The sequence below is a fragment of the Helicoverpa zea genome, chromosome 29 (assembly GCF_022581195.2).
Source record: "Helicoverpa zea isolate HzStark_Cry1AcR chromosome 29, ilHelZeax1.1, whole genome shotgun sequence".
In the NCBI taxonomy this organism is placed as follows: Eukaryota; Metazoa; Arthropoda; class Insecta; order Lepidoptera; family Noctuidae; genus Helicoverpa; species Helicoverpa zea.
Window position 1 is genome coordinate 3,555,208 of NC_061480.1, and position 13,005 is coordinate 3,568,212.

Genomic DNA, 13,005 nt, shown 5'->3' on the forward strand with positions numbered 1-13,005 from the left:
TGACTAGTGGTGAGGGAATGTCAGACTTTTACTGACTAAAAATCCATCATGTTCCTTCGTAAGGCTTTTATGTACCAGGGCCGCGGTAACTCTTTCAAACAATCCCGGAGTCCCGACAGGGACTTGTTTGGGGCTAAAGTCAAAATTCTATCTTGAGGAAATCAAGAGATAGTATATTGGGACGGCCATAAGTAGTAGTTACTCTAAGCAAAATGATGACTGCAGTTGCATAAGACGGCTTGTCACCTGCGTCACTAATTGTCTTCTACAAGGACGTGTGCACTCGCTCCGTTATTATGAATTACTCATATCCGTTCTACCGGTAAGTACCTATGCCTACATACTTTACTTCAGTCGTGATTACATTACAGTGTGAAATATTTCGCACGCTGGGATGGGAATTCTGTCATTTGTCGTTTTCTCAGCCCTTTGAGATAGGATTGATAGATAGCTGACTGTAAAAGAAATTTTTCACATAGATTCAGTAGTTTTGAAGCCTTTGAGATGCAAACAAAAAAGACTTTGACTTTCTTCTTCTTAATATTGGTTTAGAGTTCTGAAGTTTTTATTTCTCCAGTGCAGTCAAACCTTTCGCTTCGTTAAGAGGACGAATTGGAAACTTTGGCGCCAAGGATCTCAATTTTTCTCAGTAAATACAAAACGGATCAAAATACAACTTGGTTACCTGAAAGTTCATGATATAAACCTTATTTTGTTAGACGTCAAAACATGATTAGGTAACTTTTATAACAGAGAAAAATATATCAAACATACCTCTTTTTAAAAAGAGATTCACATATTATGGGCAAACGGGACCGATTTAAGCCTCTTAACTTTTTTAGTAGTTGAGTATATACATACTCTTTAAAATTGTGGAAAGAATTTTTATCAAATTATCATTTCTAAATAATAAAATTACAAAACCATTTTGTCGCTTACGACTTTTAGTTATAAGCTAGCGCGCGTATTGTTATCCTCGCCCCGCTCAGACGCTCCGTCCCCTTTTGGCGCCTTATATGCGCGTGCCGGTTATGGAATTATTGTTGACCAATTCGTCGCCTTAAGCTCAGAAAAATGTGCATCCACTTTATCCTTAGTAGCTTTTTATTGTGCGTCATCGCCCTAGTCGCCAAAGAGCCAATAATTCCCCCAAAGACAGGTAGGATTCAAACCCTTACCAAACTTACTTACTCAAACATAAAATCATTAATTCAAAATGCACTTTTCGAACGTCAAAAATAAAAGACAACCCCCAAAACGCCCACCCTTCACCACTTCCTATGTATTGTTGCTGGGAAGAAGTGGCGCAACAAACTCCCCAGCAACACATGTCTGTCTGTAGGTTAGAAGCGACTTCACAAAAGCAAGGAAGAAAACAAAAGAAGCAACTATTTTTTATTCGGATGTTTGTGTTTTTCTATTCAGCAGTGGTTTATTTGTCTGATGTATTTGTGTAAAGAGTCCTATAAAAATTGTTACCTTTAGTTAAGGCGAGGAATTGGTCAACAATAATTCCTTAACCGGCACGCGCATCTAAGGCGCCAAAAGGGGTCGGAGCGTCTGAGCGGGGCGAGGATAACAATACGCGCGCTAGCTTGTAACTAAAAGTCGTAAGCGACAAAATGGTTTTGTAATTTTATTATTTAGAAATGATAATTTGATAAAAATTCCTTCTACAATTTTAAAGAGTATGTATATACTCAACTACTAAAAAGTTAAGAGGCTTAAATCGGTCCCGTTTGCCCATAATATGTGAATCTCTTTTTAAAAAGAGGTATGTTTGATATATTTTTCTCTGTTATAAAAGTTACCTAATCATGTTTTCAAGTCTAACAAAATAAGGTTTATATCATGAACTTTCAGGTAACCAAGTTGTATTTTGATCCGTTCTGTATTTACTGAGAAAAATTGAGATCCTTGGCGCCAAAAATTCCAATTCGTCCTCTTAAGTGCCTACTCAAATGGAGTATACTAGGTAGATTGGATTCTAGCTATCTATAGTTGGAATCATACCTGTACTTACCTCTACACTTGTCATCTGTACCTATCTATACTAATATAATACAAAGAAAACATTTTTTTTTGTTTTTTTGTAATGCTCAATCCTTCTCGGTGTGAGAGGAGGTTTTTGCCCAGCAGTGGGACGATAAAAAGGCTGTTACCGTAAGGCCTCCGAAACTACTGAAGCGGTTTGATTTCTTCAGAAAGCTACACTCTTCGCGAGTAACATAGGCTATATTTTATCCCGGTACGGGCAGTAGATACCACGGGACGCGGGTGAAAACGACTATAGTCCGCGCCAAATAAACGTGCAATAAAGTTTGTTCACCTCCTTCTACTAATGTATCCCAATATTCCAAAACGATACGAAAAAAATGTATGGGCAGTGTTGGTAACACGATCAAAACAAGTGTATCGTGGTAAGAGGCGTCCTTGTCGCAAAGGATTACAAACCTTTGGTCAAAAGTATGATCAGTCAGTAAAACTTTCCGAGTAGAGTACCTACACAAGTTGAGTAGTCTATCCCAAGCGCATTCCAAATTCGAAATGAGGGAAGGACATTATTACAAAATGGCGGACAGGTGATGCGCCCCTGACGGCAGGGCGGTTGAATGACCTTTATTGCAAGTTTATTTGGCGCGTACTATAGTCTTTGATACAATTAATTTAATATTCATTATAGTCGTTTTTTTTTTGTCTTACTAGGATATTTTTTTTATATGTATTGTTGATATGTAAATATATAAGAATTCAATACAATATTATCATTAAGTTATCATTGCTACTCTTTGCACAGCTTATCGCCAAGTTATTGCTACTTAATGACTGTAAATGTGGTGTTTAACCTCGCTCTCATAATTAATTAACATCAGTTCAGACCCAGGGGCTGAAACCTTAAGATAAACTGCTACTTATCAAGTATGTACTTTTGTTTCCTTTGATGATATGTACTGTGGAGCTCGTGGCTAAGTTGGCTCGTGGCTGGAAGACATCGCTCTTTGCGATAAGACCGTCCATTATGTACTTTAATTAGTTTTGTTTTAAGATCAAATAGGTATGTAAAAATGTGTGTACCGAAATGATAAAGTGTACACCGATCTTCTAATGAAGAACGTGTGCACGCTACAGAGATTAAGTCGGCCGATAGTTGATTTCTGTTCATAAATCAGTATGAAGATCTAGTCCGATTCCGATTGCATGCTCTTTAACGCTCACGCAGCTGATCGGAGCCGATCGGAGCCGATTCCGGTCTGTGTGAAAAAAAAGAAAATGCGCGCCGACACTTTCCGAGCCGGTCTGTGTGAACGGACCCTAGCGCGGTCACCCTGTAGATGGGTGACCATCTTGTCATGACGTGGTCCTCCTTAAAATCCGCCTGTCATTTAAAATTTTCTGAAAGTCGTTGCGGGCTTTTTTTTTGTTTTTTTTTTGACGACGTCAAAAATCATCAAATGACCCCTCCTGCTGTGGGTTAGCAGCGGTGAGGGAGTGTTAGACTCTTACTGACTAAAAACCGTCGTATTCCGTCATAGGCCTTTTATGCACCAGGGCCGCGGTATCTCTTTCAAACAACCCGCAGCCCCGGCAGGCCTTGGCCCTGCTGGGCCCCGCTGGGGTTGCTGACATCTCTTTGAGGAGCGCGTGGAACAACGCGCGCCGTCGGCACGGGTCTGTCGTCTAAGCAGACAGAGAGACGATGAGCCACCCGAACTCACCGCCCACAGACCCACGCCTACGGTGGCCGGGAGTCATCACGCGACACCCGGCGCCCATGGTGTCTACCTGGTCCAGCGCGGCGGCCGGGATGAGAGGTGCAAGTCGATACGGGCTTACGTATATGTCAGTCTTACCGAGGAAGATCGCCCAGGTAACTGGGTTGAGGAGGTCAGATAGGCAGTCTATCTATTTAAAACAACTCATTAGAAACTTGAACTCTGAAATCAGGAATGCTTCATTTATTCAGTCATTTTAAAATGTAAATTGTGTACTTACTGTGTGTCTGTGCTAGTAAATAGTATAATGTAGGCTAGGTCAAAGATGAGATTCACAATAGAGTCAATGAAACGACATTTAATTCTGATCGTACATACTTTACATACTTAAATCTTGAGGACTGACACATAACTATGAGGAATAAACATATTTTGCCTAGCCTTTTCTCGACTGAGTATGTGGTCAGGTTATACTGCCTCGTTGGTCTCTAGTGGTCGCAAGCGCGGCTGCTGTCCTCGAGGTCTCGGGTTCGATTCCCGGGTCGGGCCGAAATCGCTTTGTGGGTTTTCTTAAACTTTCACAAAGCAGCCCGTAGTTTGGAAGCTGGTGATTTATTCACCCGTGCATCGGAGAGCACGTAAATGTCGGTCCTGCGCCTGATCTCTTTCCAGTCGTGTCGGATTGCCGTCCCATCGGGTTATGAGAGTGAAGGAATAGTGAGTGCACCTGTGTCTGCGCAAGTGCTCGTGCACTATAATATGTCCTGCGCAGCTGGCTTAACTCCTTAAAATGGGAACAGCCGCCGTGGCTGAATCGGCCGTAGACGCCATTATTAGTTTATATGAACAGGGGTCATTGCTTTCGTATCGTCCTACTACATGAATTGAGTATTGTGGACTAGTGCGAGTAAAATGGGCTATCTGCTGACCTATTAGACTATTGCTTGAACGTTGAGCTCAATAGGCGCTGTGATAGTAGCGCTATCTAGTGGCCAAGATTACAACATATGTTGCTGTCTTATCTAAGATGATCGTTGAGGATTTTAAATTCAAGTGTGGGACTTAAATTTACGGTTTTTATGTACAAAGCTGACCCTTTAATTTCATCAATGTGCCTCGTTTCTTAATCATCTGCTTATCTAAATATTATGTCGTCCTTATTTAGATGGTCCTATTTTTTGGAGAAACCTATTGTAAACAATTGCTTTTTTGAAAAGTGTCTATGGAGTTTCTTGTCGGTTCTTCTCCATGAACCGCTCTCCTTTGAACCGTGCAACTAGTATGACGTTTCGAAAGAGCTTATAGAGGCCTAATGACCTGAAAAAAAAAACTGAATTTGTTTCTATTAAAAACTAGATAATGTCTAGGAATAATAGCTGCGTTTGATGTCACGGCCGTCACGGGTCAACTGCTTCTAATAATGATTGCCTTTGCTACTAATAAACGTAATTAGAGGAAGCCAGAGCTAGACAGACACCTGAGATCACGGCCAGCAAACCTGCAATGTGGTCAGACCAATGAACAGGCGGAAAAACTAAGGAAATCGAATTATTTGTAACTTTTTAAGCGACTTAAAAAAAAGGAGGTTCTCCGTCAGAAAAACCTAGAATATAGATTTAATTTGTACATAACTTTTTAACCGACTAAAGGAGGTTCTCGGTTTCACCTGCAGGAATGCATGCATTATCTCACGTTGGGTTCTACCGCTTTTGATGCGGTTTTCAGCGTAGTATTTTTCAGACTTCAGAGTTTTTTTTAATTTGAAGTACCTTAGCCACCGTACGTGTTACATCATTTGCCGAGCCTTTTCCCAACTATGTTGCCGAGTCCCAGCCGGTCGGCTTCCAGTCTAACCCCATAACCCCATGCAGCTGAGTACCAGTGTGCCACAAGGAGCGACTGCCTGTCTGTCCTCCTCAACCCAGTTACCCGGGCAACACAATACCCCCGCAACGACTGCCAAGGATGTTGAATGACAGCCGGGACCTACAGTTTAAGGGTCCGTTCAGATCGACCGGGTCGGAGAGCAGAGCAAATTCTTAACACGTTGAAAATTGAGTACTTAGTATTTGAAGTAAGGTTTATTTTTGCATGCGCACTGCTTTTGTCATTGAGAATGCTCGAATGCGCTCGGTGTGAAATAATAAGAGGAGCCGACCGGCTGCGATCGTGTATTTTTTCTTGACGTTTGGCTCCGTTTGCATGCTCGCGCAGCCGATCCGCTCCGGTCTGTGGAAAAAGAAAAATGCGCGCCGATGCTCTCCGACCCGGTCTATCTGAACGGACCCTAACGTGTATATTCTTTGTCGGCAGCACATGACAACGGCGGTGACGCGGCAAGATGGCCGTGTCTGACGTCATCGCGCAAGATGGCGCCCACTCAAACGTCAAACTGCACCCCTATTTAGTCACTTTAGTGTAAGTAGACGTAATTAAACTTATATTTATTTATTTTCTAGCTGATCCCGCGAAGTTCGTATAGTTTAAATCTTCCCTGGACCTCTACAGACATTTTAAAACCAAAATAAGCACAAACTAGCTGAACTAACAATTAATTATATTTCATACCTATAATTATATTCTAACCTGGGGCCCGATTCTCCTAATTTTACTTAAGCGACCTTCGATTGACGTTCGACTCGATTCGACTGAGATCCGATCCCGACTCGATTACGATTGAAGCGTATGTGGCATCACGCTATTATTTCTTTGAAATAAACGTTTTTATCCTTTTCTGTCATTCAATAATGAATCATTTTGTCTGCAAATGATTTACGATTGCAAAATGATTGTACAGCAAACTACCGTATAGACCAAAATCATCAAAATAGCAGACCAATCGCACACCAATCAAATGTCAATCGAATACGATTGGTCTTTTATTAGTAGCAGAATGCCCGATATGGTTAAAACTGCTATTACGATCATATTGCGATTCGATTTCTATTCGATTTTGACATTATTAACTTAGGAGAATCGGGGCCCTGCTGTTCATGTTCATCTATATTCTGAGAGAACTACTTTCCGCCCGTGGATAAAAACGTCAGCAGTAAAGTTAATTCCGTGGGTCGCGGCTGACGCAGCCGCGACCCACGGAATTCTACTAGTGGCTCACGAAATTCGTAGGCCGTGCGCGACTGTCGCGGGCCTCGGCAGCGGTGCCATACATTTTCATAGGTTGACTATTGTCGCGCGCGGCCGACGACTGTCGTAGGCCGCGCGCGGCTGCGTCAGCCGCGACCCACGGAATTCTACCTTAAATCCGGTCAGCCGTTCCATGGTTTCACCCGCGTTCCAAAGGGACTAATTCCCGCACCCCGATAATAAGAAGCCTTTATGAATGTTGTTCTGATGTATAATATAGCAATGTTCATTACAATACCGTTCAGCAACTATTATATAATCTGTGGTTCAGCCGTTTGTGAGTAAAGAAATTAATCTTTTGTCTGTAACTGCTTCAGGCGCAAATGGCTGAACGGCTTTTGATAAAATAAAAATTGGCAATAAGTAACATAGTTGATACGTTAATAGGCACTTACTTACCTATATACTTACCTCACAATAACATACTTATGAGGTAGGTACCTTTTATCCTAGTGCGGAAAGAAGTTCCTTTAGAACGCGGGTAAAACTTCAACAAACGGTTTCAACAAAATCGCCTGCTTACACATATCTATTATTTATTTATTTACACGTAAATAATAAACTACTATTAGGTAATTCACGTCATTAATAGGTGTTACCATTAGTCTTGCCCTGTAAGGAGGTCAACCCAGCCTCATGCGCTGTGTCAAGGAGAACTCGTTACAAGCTTAATGTCAAACTGTAGATTGTTGTTTGTTTGTAAATAGAGGGAATGGTTTGACGGCCCTTCGCTCCAAAATTCTTGGTTACTGGTATCTCATATCTACTTCGATTTAATTTCGGCGTAGGCGCAGTCAAGTCACGTTTTTGAACACGTGTTTAAAAACTTGTTTCTCAAATAGTTTTATTTTATTTATTGGTGAAATAAATAGTACCTAACTTAACATATTAATGAATAACATAGTTTTATAAGTAAGTAATACATAGTCATAAGTAGTTCAAACTAACAGAACAGAATAAGTAGGCGCCTAAATGTGCAACTAGACTAATAATTATGTACGTACTGGTAATTAAGTATAAAATTACCACCAATACTCTTCTCACACAGAGAAGGTTTAAGAATTAATTGATGCGATTTTCCGCTTTTGAAGTCTAGTTTTCTCGCAGTGTTTTTCTTCAGCGATACAATGTGACGTTTAAAATCACATTCGTAGAGGTCCTGTGAAGCGACTCTCCAAAGTATCCAGACGCCATAGAGTTTGGCGAAAATTTTCCTCGGAGGCTAACCAACGATATCTATCCATTAAACATTATACCGTCACATTCACTTTCACTAATCCCTCGAACTCGTGCCAAAAACATAAATAAATACATTACTAAAGAATATTTCGAAAAAACTGTGACGTCTCGCGCCAATTATAGATGTACCTACACGCCCTACAGACGAGCGAATCATAGACAATTTAAAAATATACGTTTGAACATACTTAGCTAGCGTTACGGGAACATATTTTCGCGGTGATTTTTTTTTATAGTAGTGATATGTTGCCAAATAATGTGAGAAAGAATAGTGGAGTTACTTTTTAGAGTAGACTTACTTTGTTGCAGTTTTTAAATAGAGTGTATTTACGCCCACTTTCTTAAGAAGGGAAAGACATTCACATTTGGTCTGTTTTGTTGAAGTCAGAAGTGCAGTTTTAAAAGAAAGGGGCAATTTTTCGCTCTATTTTTCCCCGCTTTTCAAGTTCCTGTAAATATAGTGAAAAACAAAGGAATGTTCTGCGTCTGTAAATAATGTAAATAAAGAATTTATATTTTATATAAATATATAATTTATTGTTGAAAACCTTGTTTGATATCTATTTTTTTTGCTTTACAGTGTTTTTTTAAACACCATACCTTCATTGGCGTCAGTTAAGGAATTTTAAAACCTCACGCTTAGACCAAACATCAAAATTAAATAGAATTTTCATCATTAAACATTCAATTGTTTGATAAAAACCTATCTTATGCAGTCAGTCACAACAAATCCATCTCTTACGCAATGACATACTGACCTAAACCGATAGCGACTCGGAACAGGTATTGGGATCTCACTTGTGTTGCTGGGGAGTTTGTAGCGCCACTTCTTCCCAGCAAAAACACTGACGTTCAAAAAGTTTTAATAAACGATTTTTCAATTTTGATTTTTCAATTTGGAATCAGCTTAAGCAGAGTCGTTTCACGATCAGCTGTACAAACGGCTCGTTTCGCCGATGCTCGTCTAAGCCGAGGCGATGCAAATGGTCAAATCGAAATAAAAAATAATTTATTAAATGTTGCAAAACAGCATTTTTTGAACGTCAAAAATTTACAAAAGACAGCTCCCAAAATGCCCACCCTGCACCACTTCCCTACGTGTTTTCACTGGGAAGAAGTGGTATTAGTAACACCCTCATTACGTAGACATGAAGGCCTTTTTGGACAGTGTTAGCCGATAAATGTGGGGAGACTTTGCCGTGTTCTGACCTCCTTGGTATCGGACTACGACCTTCGTAGAGGCTCGGAACACTACGCAACGGTTTATGTAATCGGTAGTTAAGTGGATTAGGTTTCATTACGTCAAGTCTTATGAGATTAATTGTTTATTTTGTGGTTATGTTCACGGAGAGGTGGTATTTACTTAGTTTCTAAGATATATGGTTAATTCGAACATATGGTGGTGGATTTATCCGCTACTTTTTGGACTGCAAACCTACTGGGACTGACACATTTGTGAGAGATTAGCATATTTATAATCTTATAAGAAAAATCCATCAAAACGGTTAGAACACATTTGTTCGCGCCAAAAGGTTGTTACTGTTTAAATTGAGTCGCGCTACGTGGCCTACCCATTTTCCATTTGAGCTTTTGCGCATAACTCAGGGCGTTAGTAGCTTTTGTTATAGCTCATAGTTTTGTGTCGTATCTTGTCAAGTTTCTTTACCTTTAGCATGCTTCTCTCCATTCCTCGCTGGCAGGTTGTGATTTTATGCTATAGCGAATAGACCTGAAGACATATTTGTGTGCATTACCCCACACAGGTAGAATCTCGCCCTTATGTAAGTTCAGGTGGAGCCTTTGGCTTTAAATCGCATCGGCTCGTTTTAGTTGTATGTATTTTGAATTTAAAAGTTGTAGTAAATACTTCTGCTGATCCATTTGGAAGTACAGTATTTATGTAAAACAACAAGCACGTTGATACCACTAATCAGTATATCTAGTTAAAGAGCAGCTATGACGGTGTTCCTGTTCACGCAATTATCCTGTTTATTGGCGTCGTGTGCCGTCGGGTCGTTGTGCGTCTAAATACGATGAATATGGTCATTATGTTTGTTTGTGTCGTCTGTTGCCTCAGGTCGACTCACTCCCCTTCCTCAAATTGTGATAATAGCAGCCTTTAAAACGGCCTGTTTTTGAAAAAAAAAAAATTGTGTTTGTCTTTTTTAAAAATTGTGATACAGGTAGTCTTTAGTAAATAATTATTTACATTGATTGGACCATCTCGATTCGACACAATTTGCTTATACATATTGCATGCTTAAATACCTGATATGGAAATCAAACCACACGCAACACGCAAAGTTACTCATTTATTGTACTAAGTGCTATCAAAGTACCAGCATCTAAATATACCAATGTCTATTATAGTCTTTCCTGATAAACCATACAGTCTAACACACAGCAGCGTGCTAATAGTTTTCCCTGAAGCCACGGCACAAACTAGCTAATTGTGCAATGAGTCAGCTGCCATAAGCGCTGTACTCTGTGGCGCTCGCCGAGCGACAACCGAGCTGTTATCTCATAGCTGATGATTTAAGGACATAGTGGCTCAGTCTTTAGTTAAGTTATTTAGATTATAATATTTATTGTACAGTACAGTATCATAGTAGAATTCTGAAACGGTTTATAGGATACTGGTACAAACTCATACTCTGTAAAAATTATTTAAACTTTACCCGTCTTACCACAAAAACTTTTAAACGTCAGTTTATGCCATGTCTAAAAAAATGACAAATTATGACGTTGACATATGGTTCATTTTGCAGCCAAAATTTTATTAGACAACTGTAAAACAGGGTTTAAAGTTTTTGTAGTAAGACCATACATGTTTTACCGCGTTTGCATCTCGCTTTCTCATAATCATCTTCCATCTATGGCATCACCTATGTCCCGTACCTGAGTAGAAGAAAGTTATCCTATGAGTTTCTGTTTGCAGATTAACTTCAGCAACTAAATTAGACTAATAGTTGAGGCCAAATTGAAGAAATGAAAAGATCTAATTATATTCAAAATAATTATTTGCTATGATGTTGTTATAAGTGAATGAACAAATGCCAATTAATATACAAAGTTATGGTGACACAATAGATAAATACTTATATCATCTGTAATAGCTAGGGAAATACCAACATGGAGTTTTTGCCATTTAAAGTAATAAATTAACACCACAAAATTAGTCATTAACATTCAAAGTTTATCTGTTGAGCAATAATAAAATTATTTTACAATCATCCCGAGAGATAACGTGACCTATTATTATTTTTAACAAGCCGTTTTCGCGCGGTTTCTCCCGCGTCCCGTAGGAGCTACTGCCCGTACCGGCACAGTTTAAATATGGTACCGGGATAAAACATAGCCTATGTTACTCGGGAAGAGTGTAGCTTTCCAACAGTGAGAGAATTTTTGAAATCGTCGCAATACAAACAAGTAATGTTTCCTTTTTATTATATTAGTAGGTATAGGTTAATTATTAAAAGAAAACAATTCATTAACTAAAAATTCATCCGTTAAGTAATAATAAAACTATTTTACAACCGTCATTCCGAGATATAAACTGACCTAATATTTATTCACAATAAAATATACATATTCGCTGATGACGGCGCGTCGCCTCAGTATGTTATCAATTCTGTTGCTAAGCGCGCTTAGAGGTTATACTTACGAAATTAAATGGCAATTGTCTATGATTTGAATACAATGCGGTAGGTCACCAGGACGGCCGTTGTTAGAGGGAAATTTAAAGTATTTTGTAGTAAATGTTAGCTATTGACTATTGATTATAAAATATGAGATTGAAACGTACTTTTTTGTAATTATTACGATTTGCAAAACGTTGTCTACCGCGTTCTTTTTCTCCCGTGACTAGGCCCATCTCTCTCCATCTGTCTATAAGCTAAATTCATTCTCAATAGGTTCAGCCGGTTTAGCGTGATTGTGTAGTACACAGGAAGAGCTACATATCATCATGCATTTACCTAGCCTTTTCCCAACTGTGTTGGGATGGGATCGGCTTCCAGTCTAACCGGGTGCAGCTGAGTATCAGTGTGCAAATTAATGATAGGAAGAGATTAAAGGATGACTTGAATGACCTAATAGTAGTAGGTATACCTATTACAAAGTCGAATTGTAAATAGTAGGTACCTAATGATGACGAATAATTTCTTTGTTAACGACAGTCAATTGTTGTGTCACTCATCCTACACAGCTGTTACTACCTACCACGAGGTATTGAAAATGAAACCATCGATCGATTCGAAACATATCCATATAAAACCAGTTCAAATCGATTGATTCGAGTCAAATGTAAGAAAAAATTGTCAGTCAACAGATCTTTTGATAAAAATGTTTGAAATCACGCAGGCATAGTGGAGACTCAAAGTCGGGCGTAAAAAGATGGCTTAATTCGGAATCTAAGTTACTTATTTGTAAAGTAAACCAGATTGCGTCCTTGGCCTCCGATCCGACGCAAACATTTTCAAAACGGACCAATAGTTCCCGAGATTAGTGCGAAAACAAGGTTCAACTCAACTTTATAAACCTACGATTATTCTTTATCTATTGTAAACTATGTAGGCATGTCGTTATCTATTAACATACAAACCTAATAAATAATGTATATAGACTCGTATATACTAAACACACAACTATCTATGTATTCATTACGTAAGCACGCACGTGTCCGCAGGTCATTCACCTCTGACAGTGGTAAGATGGCCGCTCGCCAAACAGTCGAACATCTCTCGTTGTTTGCATAATTTCAGTTAATAATCACACGTGCTGCCAAAGAACGGCTTCATTCATGTTTACTTTTCATTTTCAATAGTTTCTTGAGTTGTTAAAGTAATCAGAAGCCAGTAAGTCTGACAATCTGTTACCAAGTTATATTGGGTTGTTGAGTCGCTCGTTG

General features: G+C 39.3%; 1 protein-coding gene across 2 annotated transcripts in view; it reads left to right on the forward strand.

The window, feature by feature from the left end:
- The window catches only part of LOC124644086, a 38,162-nt gene that overhangs the window by 10,395 nt on the left and 14,762 nt on the right, over nt 1–13,005 (forward strand). For both annotated transcript variants that reach the window (XM_047183298.1, XM_047183299.1), the window contains exon 2: nt 6,027–6,131. In XM_047183298.1, the coding sequence (XP_047039254.1) occupies nt 6,055–6,131 (77 nt within the window). In that variant the 5' untranslated portion in view covers nt 6,027–6,054. The remainder of the gene's footprint in view (nt 1–6,026; nt 6,132–13,005) is intronic.